The sequence below is a fragment of the Euwallacea fornicatus genome, chromosome 17, assembly GCF_040115645.1.
Source record: "Euwallacea fornicatus isolate EFF26 chromosome 17, ASM4011564v1, whole genome shotgun sequence".
NCBI lineage: Eukaryota > Metazoa > Arthropoda > Insecta > Coleoptera > Curculionidae > Euwallacea > Euwallacea fornicatus.
The window spans coordinates 643,941-666,069 of NC_089557.1; the positions used below are offsets into that span (position 1 = coordinate 643,941).

At 42.8% G+C, this 22,129-nt stretch overlaps 10 protein-coding genes across 13 annotated transcripts in view; 5 read left to right on the top strand and 5 right to left on the bottom strand.

The window, feature by feature from the left end:
- LOC136344550 (protein spitz-like) overlaps positions 1 to 5,074 on the bottom strand; it is a 33,834-nt gene extending 28,760 nt beyond the window's left edge. The window contains exons 1-2 of one of the 2 annotated variants that reach the window (XM_066292105.1): positions 4,824 to 5,074; positions 2,784 to 2,835 (exon numbers count right to left, since the gene is read on the bottom strand). Coding sequence is in view for 1 of the 2 variants with exons in the window: in XM_066292104.1 (XP_066148201.1) it covers positions 2,780 to 2,819 (40 nt within the window). In the remaining variant the exon portion in view is untranslated. Of the gene's footprint in view, positions 1 to 2,779; positions 2,836 to 4,823 lie in introns of both variants that reach the window. The other variant, XM_066292104.1, reaches the window with a different exon arrangement.
- A 157-nt stretch (positions 5,075 to 5,231) lies between these two features.
- Positions 5,232 to 6,472, bottom strand: LOC136344544 (probable ribosome production factor 1). Its single transcript, XM_066292097.1, has 4 exons — positions 6,246 to 6,472; positions 5,969 to 6,193; positions 5,500 to 5,918; positions 5,232 to 5,447 (listed from the first exon to the last, which is right to left on the bottom strand). Exons 1-4 carry the CDS (start codon positions 6,414 to 6,416, stop codon positions 5,270 to 5,272), a joined length of 993 nt encoding a protein of 330 aa, XP_066148194.1. The 5' UTR covers positions 6,417 to 6,472; the 3' UTR covers positions 5,232 to 5,269.
- Positions 6,473 to 6,592: 120 nt separating this feature from the next.
- veli (L27 and PDZ_signaling domain-containing protein veli) lies at positions 6,593 to 7,829 on the top strand. The gene is made up of 4 exons (XM_066292109.1): positions 6,593 to 6,752; positions 6,819 to 6,990; positions 7,047 to 7,275; positions 7,331 to 7,829. Exons 1-4 carry the CDS (start codon positions 6,716 to 6,718, stop codon positions 7,484 to 7,486), a joined length of 594 nt encoding a protein of 197 aa, XP_066148206.1. The 5' UTR covers positions 6,593 to 6,715; the 3' UTR covers positions 7,487 to 7,829.
- A 263-nt stretch (positions 7,830 to 8,092) lies between these two features.
- On the bottom strand, positions 8,093 to 9,583 carry LOC136344549 (mitochondrial carrier homolog 2-like). The gene is made up of 6 exons (XM_066292101.1): positions 9,342 to 9,583; positions 9,204 to 9,288; positions 8,947 to 9,112; positions 8,759 to 8,890; positions 8,521 to 8,707; positions 8,093 to 8,465 (listed from the first exon to the last, which is right to left on the bottom strand). The coding sequence occupies exons 1-6, from the start codon at positions 9,456 to 9,458 to the stop codon at positions 8,232 to 8,234; spliced, it is 921 nt and encodes a 306-aa protein (XP_066148198.1). The 5' UTR covers positions 9,459 to 9,583; the 3' UTR covers positions 8,093 to 8,231.
- Positions 9,584 to 10,053: 470 nt separating this feature from the next.
- LOC136344545 (uncharacterized) lies at positions 10,054 to 12,235 on the top strand. Its single transcript, XM_066292098.1, has 5 exons — positions 10,054 to 10,507; positions 10,852 to 10,996; positions 11,052 to 11,174; positions 11,237 to 11,684; positions 11,756 to 12,235. Exons 1-5 carry the CDS (start codon positions 10,451 to 10,453, stop codon positions 11,937 to 11,939), a joined length of 957 nt encoding a protein of 318 aa, XP_066148195.1. The 5' UTR covers positions 10,054 to 10,450; the 3' UTR covers positions 11,940 to 12,235.
- Positions 12,236 to 12,390: 155 nt separating this feature from the next.
- LOC136344547 (uncharacterized) lies at positions 12,391 to 13,817 on the top strand. The gene is made up of 5 exons (XM_066292099.1): positions 12,391 to 12,604; positions 12,664 to 12,817; positions 12,878 to 12,994; positions 13,062 to 13,416; positions 13,469 to 13,817. The coding sequence occupies exons 1-5, from the start codon at positions 12,536 to 12,538 to the stop codon at positions 13,719 to 13,721; spliced, it is 948 nt and encodes a 315-aa protein (XP_066148196.1). The 5' UTR covers positions 12,391 to 12,535; the 3' UTR covers positions 13,722 to 13,817.
- A 126-nt stretch (positions 13,818 to 13,943) lies between these two features.
- LOC136344551 (caspase-like) lies at positions 13,944 to 15,176 on the top strand. Its single transcript, XM_066292107.1, has 5 exons — positions 13,944 to 14,118; positions 14,170 to 14,426; positions 14,479 to 14,657; positions 14,713 to 14,833; positions 14,884 to 15,176. Exons 1-5 carry the CDS (start codon positions 14,078 to 14,080, stop codon positions 15,108 to 15,110), a joined length of 825 nt encoding a protein of 274 aa, XP_066148204.1. The 5' UTR covers positions 13,944 to 14,077; the 3' UTR covers positions 15,111 to 15,176.
- A 624-nt stretch (positions 15,177 to 15,800) lies between these two features.
- Positions 15,801 to 18,319, top strand: LOC136344548 (uncharacterized). The gene is made up of 3 exons (XM_066292100.1): positions 15,801 to 16,446; positions 16,498 to 16,636; positions 17,404 to 18,319. Exons 1-3 carry the CDS (start codon positions 16,301 to 16,303, stop codon positions 18,046 to 18,048), a joined length of 930 nt encoding a protein of 309 aa, XP_066148197.1. The 5' UTR covers positions 15,801 to 16,300; the 3' UTR covers positions 18,049 to 18,319.
- On the bottom strand, positions 18,255 to 20,207 carry LOC136344543 (uncharacterized). 3 transcript variants are annotated; one of them, XM_066292094.1, is made up of 8 exons: positions 19,996 to 20,205; positions 19,828 to 19,939; positions 19,529 to 19,771; positions 19,330 to 19,466; positions 19,017 to 19,278; positions 18,627 to 18,958; positions 18,448 to 18,565; positions 18,255 to 18,395 (listed from the first exon to the last, which is right to left on the bottom strand). In XM_066292094.1, exons 1-8 carry the CDS (start codon positions 20,053 to 20,055, stop codon positions 18,382 to 18,384), a joined length of 1,278 nt encoding a protein of 425 aa, XP_066148191.1. In that variant the 5' UTR covers positions 20,056 to 20,205; the 3' UTR covers positions 18,255 to 18,381. The 3 variants fall into 3 exon arrangements, with proteins under 3 accessions (XP_066148191.1, XP_066148192.1, XP_066148193.1); XM_066292095.1 differs by lacking the exon at positions 19,828 to 19,939 and having other exon boundaries at positions 19,996 to 20,207; XM_066292096.1 differs by lacking the exon at positions 19,996 to 20,205 and having other exon boundaries at positions 19,529 to 19,766.
- A 95-nt stretch (positions 20,208 to 20,302) lies between these two features.
- LOC136344542 (uncharacterized) lies at positions 20,303 to 22,112 on the bottom strand. Its single transcript, XM_066292093.1, has 2 exons — positions 21,817 to 22,112; positions 20,303 to 21,745 (listed from the first exon to the last, which is right to left on the bottom strand). The coding sequence occupies exons 1-2, from the start codon at positions 21,960 to 21,962 to the stop codon at positions 20,428 to 20,430; spliced, it is 1,464 nt and encodes a 487-aa protein (XP_066148190.1). The 5' UTR covers positions 21,963 to 22,112; the 3' UTR covers positions 20,303 to 20,427.
- Positions 22,113 to 22,129: the final 17 nt, after the last annotated feature.

Here is a 22,129-nt window from a genome sequence, read left to right on the forward strand (position 1 = left end):
TTGGGGTGCGAGCGCCCCATAGCTGTTTTCCTGCTCCGAAACCGAATTCTGCGGACATCTGTCCGTGGAATTGCCGCAGGGAGCAGTACCGTACTCAGGATCCGATGGGGCTTTCGGGCGGTGAAAGAAAAAGGCAATAACGGCGCACATGTTCCGACGGGCGCACGGAGCATGGGCCGAAGTCTGAAAAGGAATCTGAATGACGCCTTTTCCGGTCTCGCATCAAAAGCATTTCGGTTATTAAAGGGCACTTAGGGCCGCGATGGGCAGATGTTCTAAGGCAGCCACCGTTAGTGCCCCCGAAGGCACAGAAATATCGACAAATCTGAAGGTGTTTTCCTTAAAAGAAATGCTTCATTAGAATGCATCCCTCACTCGTAAGGGCACGCACGCATTAGCGCACCCCCAAGGCCCATTTCCATACTATGATTTCGAGATGGGACACCTCTGATTTCGGCGGCCTATAACGCACAATAACGCCCGTCTCGGAAAAATTAATTTAAATCGTTATGCGGGGGACAGGTAGTCTTTTTTTAGAGATACATATCAACCACTCCCGTTGTTGTTTAACATAGGAATTATGAATTTTTCATAAGATTTGGGAAAGGTGTTGGGCAAATACAGCTTTCGACACTACGTGTCGAGGCATTAAGTGGGTAACGGCGCAATATCAATCAAGTTGGTGATTACAAAATGGGGTTCCCAATTGAATGATTATGATCATGTATAACGACCGCTGTTTAGGTGACTCAATTTCCGCAAGGACCAGAATCGGGTTGAGGAAAAAAGCGAGTTTAAATCATAAGCGAGGGTGAATGTTTCAGCCCTGATGTTAGAGCGTACGAAAAGTCCCTCGCTTCCAGATAGCTACTGTCGCTCAGGGAAATCGCGCATGTGTAAGATAGCCTAGAAGGGGGTACGTAAATGATTGTACCGCAGCGTCCTCTGCGTTTGATATCCAGGAGTAATTGGGGCAATTTTCCCATCTTTATCTAACTCCGTCCAAGGCTGAGAAAAGGAGTGAGACACGGTCCGGAGAAAGTCGGAACTAATTTTGCAGCTCGAGGAGGTTGACAGCGGCACAGCAGCAGCAATTACTAAATACACCGGACAAAACTAAATATTCCGTCGTTGAAAAAAATAATAGTTCACAGTGGTTTCTGGGCGGTTTTAGGAATTTTTATTTTACGAGACGTACCTTGGACGGCAATAATCAGCCAGTGGAACCGCAAATTACGTAGAACTGATCTGGTTTATGCCGCATTGTGCTACCTCGTTTTTAACAAATGAACAAGAACTAACCATTAAGGAACGTTCTCGCAAAAACATGCGGAGATGATCCCCATAAAGTTCCCACCTGTCCCAGGGCTTCCGGGCCGTCGGAGACACCGGGTCCCTTGTTGCACCGTCTATGTCGTAAAAGTGCAACAATGATAAAATGGTTTTCAAATAAAAATATTGGGTTACACACGAGCCCTACATGAGGGCATGTGTGCGCGTTCAAGAATGGATGTTTGAATGAGATATGGCGCGGATGCCCACTCAAGGTGGGTAATTATTGTTTGAGGGGGTGCTGCAAGATAAGCACGCGAGCATGGATCTATTTACACTTTTGAGGACCGGTGCGCGTTCCAACAACGTGATTGTGGAAACTTCTTTCAACGGAACGTTTATGCGACCACACCCTTCAAATTTAGCTTATCTAAGGGCCCATCTTGTGGTAGTGAACCCTTGGATGTAATTACGTCATAATCCTATGCCGAGGTAACCACTGGAGGTACTAAAAACGTCCGTCGGAAGCGCAAAAAGTTTGTGCATATAATTAATCCACCGCATGAAAAACAGACCCTTAACACGTGGTAATTTTTTCTAACGAGTGTTTGCTTGGATAAAATATTATCTAAATTATACGCTTGTCGTATAGAGGTTTAAACGGGGTCGGCTTTTTTGCCAGGGAGTGTTAGTCTTGTAGCGGTAGCCCTCTGTCAATAGACCGAGCTAAAAAAGCATTTGTGGGGCGTAGTTCTTTGGGTGGTTGGAAAACTGACAAAAAAAGACAGATGGTCGCGGTATAACATTTTCAAGCAATTTTAGAATGAAAAAAAAATGTATAGGGAAATATTATAATTGTAGGAGGCGTCTAGGCGCCATCTGAAATGCATCCGGTGAGTCACAGCCACCCATACACTTTACCATCCGCAAACTAGATGGGCAGATAAGTACTTTATAGTACACAGAACATAAGTAAGCACTAAATCGTTATGCGGGCACGCCCCAATTTGACGAACGGAGTAGGTCTTTAGCGCTGACAGTGGTCGACATTTCACAAATCAATCAAGGCAAAAAAATCGATTCAGTTGCATCCTTTCCCCTTTGGAAAACATTGGGCGGCATCGCGAAAATGGCAACATGGCGTTATTCACTTGTCAAACTGAACGGGAGACTAGTCCCGAAAGGAACGCCGAAACATACGCGTGAGAGAGAGAGAGAGAGACGCAGACGCATACATCGGCAATTACGTCACGAGTGTCTTTGCCAAATTGCCAAACAATTTTCCCGCTTTGGACGAAACTGGTTCAAACCGGCGGTCAATGGTCGAAATTAACTAGTCGAAAACTGCATTAACGGACGTAAAAATTTGCTTAAGATTTTAAAAGGGCCGTTGAAAGCTTCACATTTAGAAATTCGCAACTGTCCGTGGACAGCCATGTCACCGCTTTTCCAGGTGTTTTAAACTTCCAAGTCCAATTTACGATTATTATGAACAATTTGCACGTACTTACCGCCCTCTCATGAGCTCCCAGTGTGGTTCCCGACATCGCTTCTTATCCACACCTGAAACGAGCAGAAGCATATTATACGACGACATACATATATATATATATATATATATATATATATATATATATATATATATATATATATATATATATATATATGTATATGTACTGCCAAAGAAATGCTTAAGATGTGTTGCGTGCGATAGTGGCCCTATAGGGTGGCGGATATGCAAATAAGTAAGCCTCATATCCATCTACGAGGAAATGCGGTCACGCAGTACTTAGTTCACTACCCTTTGACCATTAAATTAATAATTAAACGCTGAAGCGTTGACTCCTTGGAAAGTGTACAAAAGCGGTTGTAAGCTTTGATTTGTAATTAATTATTGGAACCATAAAGGGTCGGGTAGCGTTAAATAAAGACAGATGTTTTTAAAAAGTCATAATCTAGAAATCGGAGAAGTTATTAAACTGTGATTGAAAACTGTCAGTGCGTGCAACCACTGGGCAGCTGCTGCTCCTTTAGCTTTGGTTTCATTGTCTTTAGGCGAGGACGAAATATCACATAATAACTCATTTTTCTAGGTCTGGACGAGCCCAAGTCGCGTATCCTTGAAAACGTTTTTATATAGGAGGGTCTCCCCTTTGGGAATGCTGGTGGCACGCGATTGTCTGCACAGCGAATGCCCAAGGATGGCCGTTTATTAATACTAATTATCGCGAAGGTCAATGGGTGACCCAAAAATATTACGTTGTCTGAGGCGTTTAGAGGCAAAACTTTTAAGTGAAGTAGGTAGTTTTGTGTAAAGATATTGGCTTCCTGGTTTGATGTGCGAGGGAACACTCCCTATAATTTAACTTTATACGCAAAGTCATCAAAACAGCATTAATAAATCATAATAAATATCATGCCACGGGTTCACTCTCACCCTTGAAACTTCTTATACCTACCCGAAGAGACTAAAATGTATCAACAGAATTATTTACAATTTATTTTTAATTGGCCAAGTTAACCGTTAATTGGACAATTTAAAGTTTCTTTACTGATAAAAGTGCAATACATGCATAATGATATTGTTCAAGGAGTGTTGCACAAAAATCCAATTATTGCTACTTTTTCACAAGTTAATTGGGCGGTATTGAATATTTTTTAAATGTCTGGAATTTTTCGAAACTGAAGAAAAAATAGAACGTGTAGGATGGCTACATCAGAAAACATGCAATTATAGAACAGAACATAACTAATGTGTAATTCATGATTACACTTATATAGGTAACACCCACAGAAACCTGACAGTATATTGACAATATAGCCCTAAGGTCTGGTATGCCTCAGTTTTAATCTTGAAGGGCTCAGATTTTCTTGTTTATTATGTGTCAAAAAGTTCCTTATTTTGGTATGAGTAAAATCTCAAATGAAGATCTATAGCATTGCCTTAAGACCGGCTTATTAATGTGCTGCTGCTATTGGCACCAAGCTAGTTTCCACTAAAATCAGGAAACCCATACTGCATCTAGACATTTCTTTAGGCATTGGTTTGTACTTAGTTCATTGCACTTATTATTTGGGCCTCAATAATGGATTTTTCACTTCAAGTGTATACACCAAAACTATAAGAAATGGATGCTTGTTGAGGCTTCTTATGATAACGGAACTCAGTGCATCCACCCTGCTCACCATGTGGTTTCCAATTTTCTAAATGAACCCCAAAACCATCTGTGTAATAATCATCTGGGACATTGCAATACTAGCCCTCATACTGACCTATACCCTTAGTTCTTGATATTAATCTTATAAATATATTAGTGTTGTGGGATACAGGGATTGGAATATCAAAAAGAGTACCAAATATGATGGTGCTTTCTACATACTTATTTTACACATACAAAAATGATGGTTTTTGGTGAAATGTTCCTGCTATGAAATGAAATTTTTCAGGACTCCAGATTGAAAATTGTATGGTATCAGGATTTAACTTATTCCTGAATCTCAGCGTGTTCTCAAATCACTTTAAAGTCGAACTATCGAGCTGAAATACTTACCAAAGCAAAAACTTAGAAACGAACTACAGTTTGAGAATAGTTGGAATTCCTGAGTGCAACACTTTCAGAATGAGTTTACGAGCGATTGTTGGCGGCTAGAGCAGACAAGTGAAATGGCTTATTACACGCACAGTTGACCGTATATTTACTTTGACTGGATTTTTTAGGCAGCACAACGAAAAACACCGAAAATTAACATAAATTTTGAGTTTAGGAACTGAAAAATAAATATAACCTCGCCATGTTTTCTTCTTTTTTTTTTTCTGACAGTTGTCGCCGTAACGCCATCTAAGAACGAGGAGATAAAACTTCTAAAAGCGAGAGGACATAATTTCTCTCCTTAACGCGTCTACGTAAAGAACAAGGACACAATATAACTCTGACAACTTCAACATTCAACAGAATAAATTTAAATTACATGATTACATTTATTTCAACTAAACCCATTACAAATCAAACTTCCTTCTGCTGGTTTCCATGGCATGCCTCCTTCCATCCTTGATCCACTCATACTGCCCATATTTGCTGTCAAAAGTACCCTTTTGCAGAGACTTCAGCTTCAATGTAAAACGAGGGCCCAATTCCTTTAACCGTGCCTTCTTACCCTCCTCATCGAATCCATATCTACGAGAACGCATATCGTGAAAACGATCTTAAAAAGTGCCACAATATTGACCTGTAATGTCTAAAGAAAATAAAATCCCTCTGATTATGGAAAGTAACTGCTCGCTGACCGACGAATTCGGGATCATAGTGAAACAATGCTCCCAACATTCGGCCCACAGTTAACCCCAATCGAGTAGTGAAATTGTTCAGAACCACCTCAGGCCTATGGCTGGTGATAAGCTTATGACTTTTCCTCAATTCTGTGGTGATAAAAACGTTGCTTAACTTAAAATGAGCCGTAGGGCCATTTGGTAAGTGGATGACTAGGAGCCCATCTGGTTCTTTGCGATTCTCGTTGATCACTATAATGTCAGTATATTCCTTTGCTATAGCACTTTTGACTATCTTCTTCACACCAGAACGGTTCCTATAGAGAGCTTTAGAGTTGGGGATGATTCTCGTCATTTCTCGCCCAAAAATTCTAGTTTTCTTTAGATGACTGATTAGACATGGAAATAATTATAAAGATTACTTCTTACTCTCATGGGATTGTCTGCATAAGTTATGAGCACTTTAGGCTCATATGATTGCCGATAAAAGTCACTAAACTCATCATTTTCTAAATCATCCCTGATTAGTTCATTTTCTTCATCGTTCAAATTAGTGACAGTGGTCTCATCTTTGATTCTCAAGCTTTCGATTGTGTGGGGAGTTTTCTTGGGCGCATTCTCTCGAATGCGCTGCTTTTTGACTTCTTTTTTCGCCTGAATCGTTATGAAATGTACATCAACCAATAGGTGATTTTGCAATTTTTACCTTCTTCAGTTCCCTTTTGGTCTTTTGAAACTGCTGAACTCGAACTTGCTTGTTCTTGATGTTGGAGAATTTAGCTTCTGTTGGGAATAGTACTGAACCACTAGTGGAGGGTTTAAGATCATTTTCCTCCTTAATTTTCATTTCTTCCTTTGTATTTTCGCTATCACTCATGTTTATTCAATTTTTAAGGAAAAAGTCCAGAAAATAAACGTGTATCGTCTCGAAGACCAAAACCAAAAGTAGGGTTATGTTATAACGTCATGTGATAGCACGGCGCCCTTTGTTTTCTCGTGTGTGAGAAAGAAATAAAACATCATTCGATCAGTTGTTACAGAAAACGAACCTACCAGTCAACTTTTTTGACATCTGTTTTTTTACAAATCGTAAACAAGAACTAAAAAAAATAATATAAACGCTTAACGCAAATTTCCCTTGGAATACGTGTGAAACCACTTCTATAGCTCCCAGGAATGGCGCAAAACGGGGAACCTCTAACTCTCGCCAAAGGTAAAAAATACACCCCATTCTTCATTATTCCTTTTCATTGATTGCCACGCATCCGTCTCTTTCAAGACATCAAAAGATCCATAGAGCTACTAGAGAAGCTTCAAAAAAGCGGCGAGGTCCCAGCCACCAAACTAATCGCCCTCCAAAAGGTCTTGCAGAGTGACTTTTTAAATGCAGTTCGAGAAGTTTATGAGCATGTCTATGAAACTGTGGACATTCAAGGATCCCAAGATGTCAGGTATTTTAAACATTTTGCTCCTTTTAAAGTTATATCAGTATCCTGATAATGTCTAGAGCATCAGCTACTGCCAAAGCAACTGTAGCAGCCTTTGCTGCTAGTGAGGGTCATGCCCATCCCAGAGTGGTAGAATTGCCCAAAACTGAGGAGGGTCTTGGATTCAATGTAATGGGAGGCAAGGAACAAAACTCCCCAATTTATATTTCCAGGATTATTCCAGGGGGAGTTGCAGATAGGCATGGGGGACTTAAAAGGGGTGATCAGTTGTTGAGTGTTAATGGTGTTGTAAGTACTCTATTCCCTTTATTGATGTTCCTCAAGTTTAGTGGGAATTTTTTAGTCAGTGGAAGGTGAAAACCATGAGAAAGCTGTGGAGTTGCTTAAACAAGCTCATGGTTCAGTTAAGCTGGTAGTAAGGTACACTCCCAAGGTATTGGAGGAAATGGAGTTAAGATTTGACAAGCAGAGAGCGAGGAGGAGGCAGCAATACAACTAAATATTAAGACCATTATCTGAGGCTTACAGTTCAGTATTTAAAGACTTTTGTTAGTAGAAGCAATTTATTGACCATGATGACATACACTAGTGTCTATTGCAGGCCTTCATAAGGCTGCAACAGCCACCAGTATCTGCTTATATTTGCCAGGCCTCGCGGATTTAAATAGGTGTAAACCTGAAGCTTTTTGTGGTGTCTGCTATGGCCTAGTCAAATATGTCTTTTTACCTGTAACAGTAGTTTATTAATTTAGTACTTATATAGTTTTTGGCATTGAAACTATTCTATAGCAAACAAGAATATTAACCTAGTCTGTCAAATATTAAATTTTCTTTTATATTAATTTCAAGTTTGCTACATAGAGTGATCCCATCCTATAACAAAAAGAACTCTTTCGCAAAGTCGCGGGTTTTACCTTAATGACACTATGACGTTCATTGTGTCTGATATTTTAATCATATTACACCGTTCAAGTGGGCCATGGCACCTTCACCCAATTATTTAAATCTGCAGAAAGTGTCTACTTTGGAGCCCAACTTGACAATTCAAATAGAACTCTTAATAATGGATCTGGCATTGAATGTGTTAATTAATAAAATCAACATAGAAATGGCAAAGAGAACAAGAGACGTTTATTTACAATAAAAAATTTCCAAAAATCTCTGAATTTTCAAACTTGCTAGAGATCACTAAACAACAATTATTAATCAATTATAACTTGAATGAAGGTTACAGGACCTTATTTTTAGTGCACAGGCAGCAACTTTCCCCCTACAGTTATACTAGGCCCAGTGTAATATCGCACTAGAACACTAGAGCCCCGTTTTAACTGCTTGTGCCTTGATAAATTAATCCAGCACTCCATCCAGGTTTTATAGTGAGGCATGAAAGGCGGGGATCCGACTAATAATCCTGAGTTGGACACTGCCATGCAGGTGGACACTACTTGGAATGGGTACATTACAGTTGTGGAGATGAACTGCCAGAGAAATAAAGTGTTATTTTCAGTCTTAGAAGTTTCAGATCAAATATACATTCATGGTGGTTGCAGTGTAAAGTTGCAGCTCCTTCTCCTTCACTAAATACCTATTTATTGTGTAAGTCAGACATCCTGCTAAAAGCAAGGTCAGGATGTCCCCTAATAGTCTTGGCATTAAACCACTAAAGAAACCTAATATGCCATTCTGGTGGTAAATCTCTTTGACTGAATCAAAAATTCCCCTAAAACCTAGTTATAAGTTAAAACCCCAAAGAAATTTAAGACTTCATTACATGTATTTTGTTTCCTTTCCTACAAATTGTGCCATCATTCTAATGGTTATCACATGAAAAGGTTGACTAATGGCAATTGCTGCAGTATGGTTTATTAAGTCGCATGCCAATGAATTTAAAAACTTGTGCTTCCTGTAAAAAAAATGTTTTAAAGCTTAAGCAGTCACCACGCCTTTTTAAAGACATACCTAAGTTCTTCAGTATCTTCTTCATCATCTAAATCTTCCAACTTGGATAACTTTAGATATTCAGTACATTTCTCAACTGCAATTGCACTCAATAAACTTCCACACACCTTGGGGGCTAGTCCCGTGTACAATCCCGCAAAACCATCCACATTGTTTATGTGTTTTACTGAAAAAATAGTTTTATTGAAAATTAACTTTGTGTTAGTCAATTTATGCTCAGATAACATACTTACCTTGGAGGGCTTAAATCAACTTACCGTATTGGAAGATGTTGGGCAACTTCAAAGTGGGATTCCCAAAAAATGTTTTAGAAGGTCTAGGGGCGATGGGTTCGTGCCCGATCTACAAACGACAGTGTGGCTCTAGGGGGGGGTCTAAGCTCGGTGAGCACTAACCTGAATGAGGATTTTCGCGTACTCGAAGGGGTGTGAGGCGGTGTTTAAAATAATGCGGAGAGCGTAATTGGACCACTGATTCTCTTTATGCTTTGACATGACTTCGGGATTTGACATTTTTTCAAGTGAAGACCGCCTGGTATCAATTTGGAATTTTGTTTATTGCGGCCCCGCACCAGTTCACCGCTGATTGTTTTGAAAAATTTGGGAAAAAGAAATAATTCGACGTCAATGGTAAATGTCAGCGATGGTTAAAATTACGTTATGATCTCCTTATTCGAGTAGCAGTCTGTCTCTCTCGTGAAAACACGAAAAGAACGATAGACAATGACGAGCGGAACATATTGGCCCAACGACGTATTGCGCGACACGGCGAATGTGCGCCATCTCTGTCGCACTCGTGCAAGTCGTTTAATGCGAAGCGCGCAACGGAAGATCTACCGAGGGATCGCATTATAAAGTTCACCAATAGCGTAGCAACGGGGGGCGACGAGAGTCATCCAGTAGCTCACGCTCGGACGTTATCTTTTATGAATATGAATAATACGATTAGAGAACTGTTTAAATAGGTTTTACCGACGTCACCATTCTCGACCATTAGTCGCCGTACGGAACTGATCGAAAAATCCCGCAAAAGAAGAAGCGACTTAAGGCCAATCAGGAAACCTTCGTTACCTCGTTTTTTTTCCTAGAAATTTTCCGAACTTCGAAACGCACCACGCTGACCATTCTCGTTGTAGCAACTGCTCTCACTCCATATCTGCTCTTAAAAAATCCTTAATCAGGCAATCCATTAAACCTCTAATCCGTATTGTTATGAATGAGAGTAAACACGGCATTGGTATCCATTAACATTTTCAAGTGCTTGATGCGCATCAATATTTCGCTATACCCAAAGGAAAAACGAAAATCCGTCCAGATTCGTAGCCGCCATTTATCAATAATTGAGATAAGAACGGGAACAATAAATTCTTCTAAGATGTGCTAATCTCCTAACGAAGTCCGTGTCATAAGAGCGCCATAGCTGGTTCGGTGACGGAAGAAGTCAGAACCAGTTGCGTGTGCAACTTCCTTCTGTGTGTACCACCGCATCCGTTAGTCGAGTGAGAATGTTTTTCAGTAGAGATAGAGAGAAGTTCGTAAGAGCTGTGGGAGTTTTGATTGTTGTAAGTGATTTTCGCTAGATAAATTATTTTTTTAAATCCCCATTTTCCATGTGCAAGTAAAGTGTGCGCAACGACGTCGTTTTGGTACAATCAGCACTTTCTATTCACCGCCTAATCAGAGTGTTTCCTCAGTGATTTTCCCCGAAATCAGGGACGTGTGATATGTCGTACAGGTTCTTTCATTTGTTTTCGGAGCATTTCGCACGACATTTTTGCCATTTTTAGAGAGACGCGCAATCACCGAATTTCGTCATAACTCTATAGACGATTTGCTTCGCGAAACGTAGTGACTGATACAGTTCGCTCCTGTGCTGAGCTACCAGTCAAATTTCGGGTGGTTTCAGGTTCAAGGCTTGACATGGTTCGCCCTGTCCCTGGCAGCGATCGTCGTCAAGAACGCCCCCCCGGAAAACTTAACAGAAACCCGCTTCAGGGATCACATTAAATACTCCGAATACTTGAACAAGATCATATACCAGAACTTTCTGAGTGAGCGTCTTGGCCAACGAAACGCAAATGTGCCTACAAGAACTGTCATTTCCAGGTAGCGACGTCCCTGCCAGATCTGAAACTAAGGTGATCCGGCCCCTGGACTTCGAGATATTCTTGTGGATTTACGCTGTTTTCAGTACCATTTGGGTGGTCACGGCTCTCGATTTGCACTTCGGTAAATTACTGATAAAATATGTATTTTTCTAAAGTCGGGCATAAAACGACCCTTCGTCGCAGCCGTCAAACGCAGATACCCCAGACAGACGTACAACACCTTGGCAGTGGGAGTCATAGTCCTCCTCACCTCAGTCATCGACTTGGTCTTCTTCGCCTTGCTGGCGAGAGACTTCTCCACCTGCCCTTTCGACCTGGCCGCCGTTCCAACCGAAACGACATCAACGTCCACCACTCTGACGTCACCTGAATCCCCATCGACCACGCTTACCAGTACTACAGTCACCGCAGAGACAGACTCCACCGTCCGGATCGATTTATCGTCAGATCGACCGATTTGGCTCGGTCAACCAGGCGACGTGGCCGGTCCGATGGACTGCCAAGTGGCCAGCGGCATCGTCATGACGCTGGCCGCCCGAGGGTACGTCCTGTGGTTGGTCAACGTGGTTTTGGCCGTCAATCTGCTCTTGATCGGAGTGGAATCTTTGAGGGCTCCCAGGCTCCTCTCGCAGTAAGTGTGAATTCGTGAGGCATCTGCGGTGCGTCTCTCAGAGAATAACGTGTGGTTTTCCGTTTGTACAGCAATAGGAACACGATCCCGAGGGCGAGAATTGGCGATTCCAGCCAGAGGAAAGCGCCGTCGCCGAGCAACGATCTTTACAACGGGAACGGGAGGCATTCCCCTCCCGGGGGAGGGAAGGAGGGGAGGGGTTACCTCGGTACTCCTGTGGCGTTGAACGGCAGGAGTACCAACATTTATTTTTAAGAGTGGTTGTTCCTCGATAGTAAGGCCCGTTTTGTGTTAATTAATTGAGCGCGCTGTGCGCTGACTAAGCACCTATTTGTCTCCTAATCAGCGAGCGGCCGGCGGTAGGGATAAGGCAGGGAATCGTCCCTTGGGATTTCAGTTTGTGAATTTCTAAAAATATAAACGATGTTCTGTGCAAAAAAAAGTCGACTTTTGGTCGGTGGAAGCCGAGGAGGACCGGACGGGAGTTCCTGGCAAATGGTCTGGTCGCGTTTACGCCCTGGAACTCCGGAACGGTCGGAGGTAAACCGACTCAATTCGCTCGTCCTGTTTACCCATTATCATCGGAATTATCGCCAAATTACACGATCCATTTTAGGGCCCTTATCAAAACAATTGTAACATGATATCATCGAGCATTTGAAAAATACCTTCGATCCCCTCGCCTTTTATCTTTTATCAAAAGTAATCGCTCTAATCAGCGGAATATGAGTCGGTAATGTGGCTTAGAACGCCATTTGATACGGAAACATTACATCACGTGTGTAACTTTATAGTTTCCATAATGAAAACGCTTTGTATCCGCCACGTCGCAATAGATTTCTGAGGGGAAAATGGAGAATTTGGAGGAGAAGAAGTGGAGGGCCGCGTTCGTGAGGAAGGTGTTCGCCGTCTCCGGTGCGGTAAGCAGCAGTTGCGTGAGTCGTTCGATGAGCGAAATTGAGAGCGATTGAACGAACAGGTTCAGGCTTTCTCATGGATTATCCTGGCCACGATTTGCCTGGTCCTGTATTACGTGAAGCCCCGGAGCATCGAGGATTTAGAAAAGAGACCGATGACCTCTGACACCTCATTTAGAGACCTCATATCATTCTATTTGTATAGCTCCGTATTGGGTGAGTGAGGGAAACGGAGACCTTTCCAGAATCCGGATCTCGTGTCATTTCCCATTGCAGACAAAAATGGCAGCACGGAGGGAAGGGTGATATTGCCGCTGAGTTTTCACATAATCTGTTGGATTTATCTGGTTCTGAGCGGTTTGTGGGCAGCCCTTTCGGTTACCGAATGCTTAAGTGAGCGACATTCCTTCGATTCGGAGCCCTCAAGGTCTCACCCGGTGAATTACGAATTTTTACTCAGGTCTCTTCAATAGAAAAAGCCGAAAATTCAGCCGGCACATCCAGACAGCTTTAGGGGTAGTCACCCTTCTGGTCTGCACTTTGGACGCGGTCGTCTTCGCCCTGGCTTTCTACGACTACTACAACATCGATTTCGTTGACTTGAGCCACTTAGAGTCAGACAAGAATGGGGACTGTGATTACCAAATGAATATGGATTTTCAATTAAGGACCATCGTGGGGATGAAAATCAGCTACGGGATACTCTCGACCCTGGCGGCCAGGGGCTACACGCTATGGCTGATCAACGTCGCGGCGGGATTCTACTCCATCGTCAGCCCCATTATGCTGTTCCAGATGCCCCCGCTGTTGCAATAGTACGTACTCATTGATTTCGAAAGGTATTCGAAAAACAAAGGCGTTTTTCAGCGAAGAATCTTCGATTCCAAGGCCGAAATTTCAAACTAAAAAACGTACGCAAAAGTCAGCGACGAGGAGCGACGACGGACGGTCCAGCGCGGCCGACGACGAAGAATTCAGGTCGTTCCCCGAGGAGAAGCGCGACTGGTACTACCAAAGGGCGCCGCTGCCCCTAACCTACAACGAACGGGACAACGAAGCGCCCAAATTCGTAAGCTCAAGAAGTAGAACGTCGAGTGGCGGTGGGTACCACCAGTTCTGAACCGCGCCGCGGTGAACTCGAGAACTCGTAGAATAGCTTATCACACCCTGTATGTATACAAAGAAACCAATAAAGCAGCGTCGATTTTTTTTCCCACCGAGATTCCTGATATCTGAACCTTTTTGTGACGTTTTCGTAGCTATTCAAAGCGTTTGATACACTCCTTGATGTCTCATCGGCTGAACAAATAAAATCAGACAGAAGCTAATTCCGTGAATAGGGCTCCCACGACACGCTGCGATATCCACCAAAATCCGCATCAATAATTCTTACACAGATAAGATAACAGAGGAGCCCTCGATAAGTTTATACGTGATATCACCGAGCTGTCCGCAGCATTCATCAAAGTAGTCCCCATGGAGGAGAGCGAGGCTTCGAGTGAAGGAACCAGTCACAGGTATCATTACTCCCTAGATTCAACTGTTCCATCTTAATCGCCCCCCCGTAGGTCTTCAGGTAGACCCCCAGCTCCAAGAACGCCCGTTGGTCAGCACCCGGACGATGAGTTCTACGACATGGGCCACAAGAACAGGGGCATAGCCCTGATTTTCAATCACACACACTTCGATTCAATTATGTACAAGGAGCGAAAGGGCACCGAACACGACAGCGCTGCCCTGAGAGCATTGCTGAGGAAGTTGTCTTTTCACGTGGAGGTTTACGAGGACTATACCCTCAAAGAGATCAGGAATTCCCTGCGAGTCGGTCAGCACTCAGAGTTCGTTATTGGACAGTTTTATATGCAATAAGGTTTCAGTGTCCAGAATGAATCATTCGGAAAATGACTGTTTGGTGATAGCGGTCCTGAGCCACGGACGCACCTCTGGACGAATAGCTGCTAGAGACAATGACTACACCATCGATGAGATGATTAAAGTTTTTAACGGACACTACTGTCCTAGTCTTGTGGGCAAACCCAAACTGTTCTTCATACAGGTTGAGCAATGATATTCCTATTATAAACCATCTAATGGCGGTCTCGTTAATTCAGGCCTGCAGAGGGGACAACCTGGACTCGGGGGTTCATGTCCAGTGCGATTCCTCGGAAGAATCGATCGTGTATAAGATCCCCGCCATGGCAGACATCTTGATTATGTACGCTACTGTTGAGGGTAAGAAATTGACCTTCTTGTTGTTACAACCGTTCAATCCGCGGAAACAGGATATGCGGCTTGGAGGGACCAGACGAAAGGGAGCTGGTTCATCCAGACGTTGGTCAGGAAACTGGAAGAGCACCATAACCAAAGAGACCTCATGTCCATTCTGACCATGGTCAACAGAGAGATAGCCGTGGACTTCGAGTCGCACCATTTCAAAGATGAGTATAATGGAAAGAAGGAAATGTGCAGTATTGTCAGCATGCTTACCAGAGGGCTGTTCTTCAGGTGATTTTGCGCCACGCTCGTGTATTTCTTTTAAGTATTAATATACGTTTGTATGCAGACGCCATGATAACGAATTATTTTAATTTATCCGACTTCAACAATGCTCAATCGCCAATTGTTAATCGGCCATTTAATTGAAATTTGCTGGTCTTACGCCTCTTCTATTATGTGTCTTAATTGCGCCGCAACCTGAAACCCGCCTGATTTACATAATGAGAAGAAAGGTACTTTTACCGCGATGAAATAAAGCTGAAGAAATTCGCAACGAGGAATAAATAATTTATTATTGTTTTTATGCTTATCGGCTAATTTGAAAACAACGCTTGACCTCCCCCTCCCCCCCCACCCCACCTCCCCGCCGTGTCTCCCTCCCCCATGAAACTGTATCGAAATTATCTCATACGTACGCTAACTATACCGGGGCTAGATTTCTTTTCGATTTTATTCAGGTATTTAAATAACTGTCAGGGCAGTACTCAGGGGCCGGCCGGGAGAAACCGCGCGCGGAAAGGCGTGATCGAGTCTCCGACTTCCAAATTGCGGTGAGACTTGTGACACCTCACGCACTGCCGTGAGCAGTGATTGAGGATTTTCGCGATGATTTTCGAATAACCGGGACTTTCTTGCCAATGGCGAATGCGCCAGTTCCACTTGATGATTAGGTCTCCAGACAATTGTGCCGCGAGCGACATCTAGCGCATCCTCCGGTACTACTTTTGCTCAGGGATATTTTTAAGGGCGCACGGAGCGAAGTACCACTTCAGACGCTAATAATTCAAATCATTGATTTGACACGGCGCCGATTACCTCCAATTACCTCCAATTACTGCCGTGTCGGTAATGGGAGCACTAAGAAATCGTTAAAGAAAATAACGTGAAACCCGTCCTGTCTAAAAACCATACAATGATGTTAATACTCATTTATCTGTGGTCATGCAGGGGTTTAATCTTCACGCGAGAATCGAAAAGATTACCTGGGCATGAAACCATTTAATGCGTTTTCTCAACCCAACCATACGATTTTGCTTACCCCCGTTTCGCACCGCATTTAAACCCAATTGCTTTTCTATTCCAATTAGTTTTCTTTCGGGTTGCGGCTAGAACACACTGAAACCCGGGTGTGTGCGAATTGACAATAAATTTTTGCAGATCTCCACTGCTTACCCCGTCAGGTCAACCAGTATCAAACAGACCATGTTCGGAAATAAGAGTTTCGCGTGGAAAACGGTCCTCTTATTATGCCTTCTTTGTGTGGTATTGGCTGAGAGCGTAAGGCAGAAGAAAGATGTCCATCATATGATAGTTTTGAAGGACAAGGCGAGGTCCACGAGGAGCCACAGGTATCTGAATTCTCCGTTTTAAATGGGCCTTTAAAAATTGACAAATTGCAGACACAAGCACCGTTCCCATGGAGCCGACCGGCACAAAAGGAGGCCCAGCGGGAAGGTGAAACATAGCTACCCCAACTACGCTTCTGAGGAAGGTGCTAGCCATGAGAACTTTAGCGAGGAGAAGAGTACGCGTCACAAGGTATAATAATTGTAACATTGTCTGATCAAGGTAAAATTTAAACGGGGCTAAATACGGGTCAGTCCCTTAGCAAAGGGGATATAATCAAAACAGTTTCTGATGTGAACTAACCAGATACGTGAGTGCGCAAATGCCAAAAGCTGTGCGCTTCCAAGAAAAAATCAAATATTTCGGGGCTCAATTAAAAAAGATTACTGGAAGTTTTCCTGGAAATATCCACTCACCAGCATCACAGCCATCGAAGCATCAGGGGGCTTGCTCCGGGACGGTTTCGCGACTGCACTGCATCAGGGGGCTCGCTCCGGTGAGGTTTCGCGACTGCACTACATCGGTCTCGACTCACATTTAACCCGAGTTCTATAATTTCGCACTTATAACACGGAAAACCGCACGATAAACGTTAGATTTCCAATTTGTTTCTCGAACGTAAGAATTTTCAAACTATTTCCGCCATGTTGTTGTCTCGACTGAGATCGTCAAAGACTGTCGTTTATGATTCCACCAACGTCGCGCGATTTGCTTCTGTCCTTGTCGGAGCAGATATGTTAGAGGAGGACAGTAAATGACAGTTTCTTTTTAAGCCTCTTGGAAATAGATGGCCGTTGATAAATTGCGCCATCAACGATACGTGCATGACCGACGGTCACGATTTTTTTTACTTATTTTTTTTTTGCTTACGTATGTTATTGACATAGCTGCGTCATCAACGATCGATCATCCATGATCAACGTTAGCTATTTCGATTAATTTTTGATCGACACTGGCAGACCAAGACCAGACCTTCAAAAAACCGCTATCACGACGGACGCCACAACAACTATCGAGACTCCTACTCCCCAGCGGACAGTTTCTTCCAGTCGCAGCCCTATCCGACCATCCCGGACATAAACTGGCAGCCCATCTCCTCCCAGGAGTTCTTCGGGAACGCTCAGCCATTCAACGTCCACCCCACCCTCCAGGTGTTCCCAGGGCCGTATCAGAAGGGATCTATTCACTACTCCCAGCCCATACCCATGGAGATTACCACCCCGTATTCCCTACCTTCCAACAGTTTTATCAGCTACGAGAGCACTTTGTATCCGCCTTTAAACTCCTATCAAACGTTCAGGACAACAACGGACTCTTATAAGCCCTACGATTACTCGGTGTTGGAGCATAAGACTACCTCCTCGAATTGGGAGGGGAGCAATAAGATTCCGATCGATACCACTACAGCAAGCAATCATCCTCAAGAAGATAAAGCTGCCACACCCTTCTCTATTGTGGTGGAGGGTGCTGAGGAGGGAAAAGAGCAGAAGCAGAATAAAGAGGTGAAAAAGGAAGAGGGGACTGTCAAGGGCAGTAGGAAGAAGCCGAGAATAAGGGGCCGTGGAGAGAGCAAGTTCCAGTGGGGGCAAAAGGAAGGGGTGTGATCTGGTATTGTAACTGTTGCTCCAACGGGATTTGCAATTTTTTTAATGTTTTTTATTGTTTTTTTTCTGATATTTATTGTTAATATTAACGACGAATGCGTTATTAGGGAGTAAGAGACATGAGTACACATAATTAAAGCTTTTTTTGTAATTTGATATGATAAGATTAGCTAACTGCTATGAGATAAAAAAAATGTCCTGTAATAGAAACAATGGAATTGTATGGATATTAAAATCCTCCCATTAATAATATGGGCAGAATCCACCACAACGATACTTATTGGAGCAAAACCATCAGAACCCTTTATTGATATGTCTCGAATCATTGAGACCTCACAACTTGGTGCCTGTAACCAAAAGTAAATCAAACGCGCAATAAACCATCGCCGAACAACTTACACTGCATACTCTCAGTTTTATTATCTCCAGCCCTCCTAAACTCCATAAGAAATTGAGGAAGGGAACCCTCTGGACTTAAATAAGACCAAGGCATCAAGCCTTTAGTTGCAGGCGGTAGCTGCAATTAATTCATTCTTTGGAATGCAACATATACTAAGAACTCGGCCCACCAAACGTACCCGCACCAACTCATTGCGTGCCGCCTGAGGGGAGGGTACCAAGGAAAGCCCGCTGGTCACATCGGAAAATCTCCTGAACCCCCCATCATCATTAAATTGCAATTCAGATGGCATCTTAACATTATCAGACGAATTTTCATTGAAACTTAAGTAACTGTCGTCTCGACTGTACGAACCTCCTGATGATGCTTTATTGAAAGAGACGGAGCTCTTGCGATAGTGTTTGGTGTTGACGGGAGATTTGATGGGGGTGGTCATGGTGCTGTTTGCTTCGATTGCTCCATAGAATCGCTGCCAGTTGCGTATTCTTGCCTCTGACGAGTTTGGATCAACTGTTAAGCATCGTTAAAGCAGACCCTTTAATCAGATGGTCAGTGATATTATACGTACTTATTGATCTGGATCTTCTGGTGGTTAAAGCTCTTCGACCATGTGGCTTTATAGTTCTGGGTGTTATATCCGGAATGGCCACAAACAAAACTACGAAGAAGCAGACAACGTTCAACAGCCACACGAAGAAAACTCTTGACAACAAGATGACTACAACTGTCGTAGGCACAGCTGGGAGCACTTCGGAGCTGGGAAGTGCGTCGTAATGGACGAAAGCTGTGTAGTTTCGAACCCCAACGAAGCGCAGCCACGAAGTATAACTCTAGATTGCACGATCTCTCACCTGCATCTGAGGCAATAAATCTATACTCACTTGGATATAGATGAGGTCCAGACCGTATTGCACTGAAGATACCACATCTAGGAAGTTTATAAAAGTGCTGCACAACAGCCAGGGACCGTAAAAGAAGATGGAGAGAAACTTCTTTTTAATTTTGCAACAGGCGCTAGCTATAGAAGTTAGATTACATTATGGGGCACGCTGTGTAAGTGTATAATGAAGCGACCCTCACCAGCCAGCCCAAAAGCTGTGAGCAGCCAGATTGCATCAGCAATAAAGAACACTGCCAGGTACAACTCGGATCTTTTCACTGCATTGCTTTCACCAGGCAAACTGGCCTTCTGAAGTACCTCTCGGAGAAAATTGTACAAGTCATCAGACACCAGTGATTCAGTGAACCTGAGGTGAGCAAAGGGCACAGAGCGGTTGAGGAACATCGTTTCGTCCTTTAGTTTGATGGGGCCGCAGGACTGCTCTATGTAAGTATGAAATTCTATCATAACATACTGCTGTATACGTGAGTGGGCTTACTGAAGAAGTAGGTGAGGTACACGAAGACTACGTCGTAATATGAAGGCTCGATCTGGCAAATTGCGAGTAAATAGGCGTAGGTGACCCAAAATATGTGAATTATCGTTTGAAGCTGTACGAGACAGTGGAATTTGTACGTGAAAAATAAACCGAATCTCTAATACTCACGATTGTCCATGCCGATATGAGGATTACGCTTACACGAATGTTCTTGGGTGAGTCTAGCATGCCCAATTTTATTTTGTTTGCATCTTAAGATACGTCACAAGGCTGCTACTGCTCTCGATCCCAGGTAAAACTCGCTGAATCGTTTCAGTATCAGTTGATTTTGGGTCAAAATAAATTGGCTTATCTGTAGAGATAGCAGGTGTACACTGCTGTTTGTACGGAGAGCGGTTTATATAGGGGCAATTGTGTCTTGATAACATGTAAAAAATGTGTTTTACAGATAAGCCATGAGGAAAAAATACACGAGTTCCTGTGCATGTGTGTATATTGCAAGTAGTAAATACGCAAATTGATAATACACCAGAATCATATGATATGTACATAACAAAATTCTTAGTAATAAGCGCTGATCAGATCCTATGTTTAAAGGTCCTATTTCCTGAAATGGAAGGGTTGCTTCTGCGTTAAAATCGACACATCCTGATTAACACTCTCATTTATGGATAAATCCGACTCCATTAACCTCCTCTCAATGGACTGATCAAGCCTCCTGGCCACCCTCTGCTCGTGTTTAGTGACGACTTGCCCACCCACTCGTTTCTTAATACTTTCTGGCAATTTCACATCCACAACTTCAGTGACCAGCTTATACTTCGCTGGCGTATATATCACTGAAGGAATTTGGCAATTCAAATCCGAAGCAATATCTTGGGGAATATTTTCCTTCTGCTCCCTGACCAATTTTATTTCAGATTTTAATTTGGTTTCTGGCACTTTAACCATGGGACAGTACTTGGGACCACTTTTAATGTAAACCCCCACAGGGCTTATGATGTTCCTTAAAGCAGGATTAGTGGTTTTACAAGGGGTTATGAGCCTCTTGGGTGGTTTGCTCAGAGGAGGCTTAAATGCTAAGGTTGACTGTGGTTGGCGCTTGAGTTGTGGCAATTTTGATTTGAAGTTAGACGTCTGCTTAATAGGTAGCTGCTTATTCAAGGCAGACTGAGGTGCATCTTTGGATTTATCATGCTCTTGCTTACTTCCAGTTTTTTCCATAAGGCCCAACAGCCTATTCATTTCTTCAAAAGTATTGTTCAAATCATCCAAACTATCCTTTTTCTCCCATGACTCCTTACTTTGGTTATTCTTATTCATATCCCTGATGTCTTCTGCTTCAAGATTTGGACTACAGACATCTCTTCCAGCGCAACTCTCAGTGTAACTCGTTGCATTATCAGAATACTCCAGAAAACTAGAGTCAGGGCTTGCATATACAGGAGAATAAGCGTATCTTGAAGAAGCACACAAATAATCTTCATCTCCTGATTGCTCCTCTTCTGATTCACTGCTAAGGACTATTACACCTTCTTCATTGTGAACTAGTCCTTGAGAACAATGCGTGTCAGAAGCATCAGGTTTCATATACTCTGTTGAAAGTTCATTTTTAAAAACTTGTGGTTCAGACGCGAGACTTAGGTTCAAAGCAGTGCAATAAGAAGATTCTGTTTGATAATCACATTCCCTGGCTAAATCAGGGGCTTTGTTGGTGATGCTGGTGTCGTTTTGAGCTGTGCAATATGAGCTTACACCGGAGGAAGAAGGCTCGTTTATTACTTCTGAGAGTTGTTGAATGAAGTCTGTGTGCAGATGTTCAGTCGAGTCTGAATCACTACGGAATGAAACTTGCTGCTTGGAAACTTCTGGAGTAGGTTTGCTGGCTGAAGAGATGTTGAGATGTTCATATTTGGCTCTGGAATAGGGAATGTTTGAATCGAAAATTCGGCTACAAAATATGTAAATTCAATGGTGTTTTAAACTTACATGCATGAGTGCCTGACTTTGATGTCTTTGGGTATGCCTTTCAAGATATCTGATTTAGCTTCTTTCATCGAATATGGGCCAAAGACTATACTGTCGTCCGAATTGAATGAATATTCTTGTTCGTCCTGGGACTTATTGGATTCCATTTCACGGCATTCAAACAAAAACAAAAAATTTAATAATACTTTCACAAAAAAGGCTCTACAGACGAACTGGAAAATTAAGGATGGTAAAAACGGTTATTTCAAATAATTATCAACCAAAACTGTCAAATGGTAATAATCAAATTTCTAGTAGTTATGCAACCAGGGAT

Coding starts and splice junctions, on each gene's coding strand:
- LOC136344547 (XM_066292099.1), top strand. CDS start 12,536: ATGGAGAATTTGGAGGAGAAGAAGTGGAGGGCCGCGTTCGTGAGGAAG. Junction 12,605..12,663: donor TGTTCGCCGTCTCCGGTGCG/GTAAGCAGCAGT, acceptor TTGAACGAACAG/GTTCAGGCTTTCTCATGGAT. Junction 12,995..13,061: donor TTCGGTTACCGAATGCTTAA/GTGAGCGACATT, acceptor ATTTTTACTCAG/GTCTCTTCAATAGAAAAAGC.
- LOC136344542 (XM_066292093.1), bottom strand. CDS start 21,962: ATGGAATCCAATAAGTCCCAGGACGAACAAGAATATTCATTCAATTCG. Junction 21,746..21,816: donor AAAGTCAGGCACTCATGCAT/GTAAGTTTAAAA, acceptor TCCCTATTCCAG/AGCCAAATATGAACATCTCA.
- veli (XM_066292109.1), top strand. CDS start 6,716: ATGGCGCAAAACGGGGAACCTCTAACTCTCGCCAAAG. Junction 6,991..7,046: donor CAAGGATCCCAAGATGTCAG/GTATTTTAAACA, acceptor GATAATGTCTAG/AGCATCAGCTACTGCCAAAG. Junction 7,276..7,330: donor TGTTGAGTGTTAATGGTGTT/GTAAGTACTCTA, acceptor GGAATTTTTTAG/TCAGTGGAAGGTGAAAACCA.
- LOC136344543 (XM_066292094.1), bottom strand. CDS start 20,055: ATGCTAGACTCACCCAAGAACATTCGTGTAAGCGTAATCCTCATATCG. Junction 19,940..19,995: donor TCATATCGGCATGGACAATC/GTGAGTATTAGA, acceptor TGTCTCGTACAG/CTTCAAACGATAATTCACAT. Junction 18,566..18,626: donor CACGCAATGAGTTGGTGCGG/GTACGTTTGGTG, acceptor AATTAATTGCAG/CTACCGCCTGCAACTAAAGG.
- LOC136344551 (XM_066292107.1), top strand. CDS start 14,078: ATGGAGGAGAGCGAGGCTTCGAGTGAAGGAACCAGTCACAG. Junction 14,427..14,478: donor CAGGAATTCCCTGCGAGTCG/GTCAGCACTCAG, acceptor ATAAGGTTTCAG/TGTCCAGAATGAATCATTCG. Junction 14,834..14,883: donor TATGTACGCTACTGTTGAGG/GTAAGAAATTGA, acceptor CCGCGGAAACAG/GATATGCGGCTTGGAGGGAC.
- LOC136344545 (XM_066292098.1), top strand. CDS start 10,451: ATGTTTTTCAGTAGAGATAGAGAGAAGTTCGTAAGAGCTGTGGGAGTT. Junction 11,175..11,236: donor GGCTCTCGATTTGCACTTCG/GTAAATTACTGA, acceptor CCTTCGTCGCAG/CCGTCAAACGCAGATACCCC. Junction 11,685..11,755: donor GCTCCCAGGCTCCTCTCGCA/GTAAGTGTGAAT, acceptor CCGTTTGTACAG/CAATAGGAACACGATCCCGA.
- LOC136344548 (XM_066292100.1), top strand. CDS start 16,301: ATGTTCGGAAATAAGAGTTTCGCGTGGAAAACGGTCCTCTTATTATGC. Junction 16,447..16,497: donor AGGTCCACGAGGAGCCACAG/GTATCTGAATTC, acceptor GACAAATTGCAG/ACACAAGCACCGTTCCCATG. Junction 16,637..17,403: donor AGAAGAGTACGCGTCACAAG/GTATAATAATTG, acceptor CGACACTGGCAG/ACCAAGACCAGACCTTCAAA.
- LOC136344544 (XM_066292097.1), bottom strand. CDS start 6,416: ATGAGTGATAGCGAAAATACAAAGGAAGAAATGAAAATTAAGGAGGAA. Junction 6,194..6,245: donor CCAAAAGGGAACTGAAGAAG/GTAAAAATTGCA, acceptor ATAACGATTCAG/GCGAAAAAAGAAGTCAAAAA. Junction 5,919..5,968: donor ATGCAGACAATCCCATGAGA/GTAAGAAGTAAT, acceptor AGTCATCTAAAG/AAAACTAGAATTTTTGGGCG.
- LOC136344549 (XM_066292101.1), bottom strand. CDS start 9,458: ATGTCAAATCCCGAAGTCATGTCAAAGCATAAAGAGAATCAGTGGTCC. Junction 9,289..9,341: donor ACGCGAAAATCCTCATTCAG/GTTAGTGCTCAC, acceptor TGTCGTTTGTAG/ATCGGGCACGAACCCATCGC. Junction 8,708..8,758: donor GGAAAGGAAACAAAATACAT/GTAATGAAGTCT, acceptor ACTAGGTTTTAG/GGGAATTTTTGATTCAGTCA.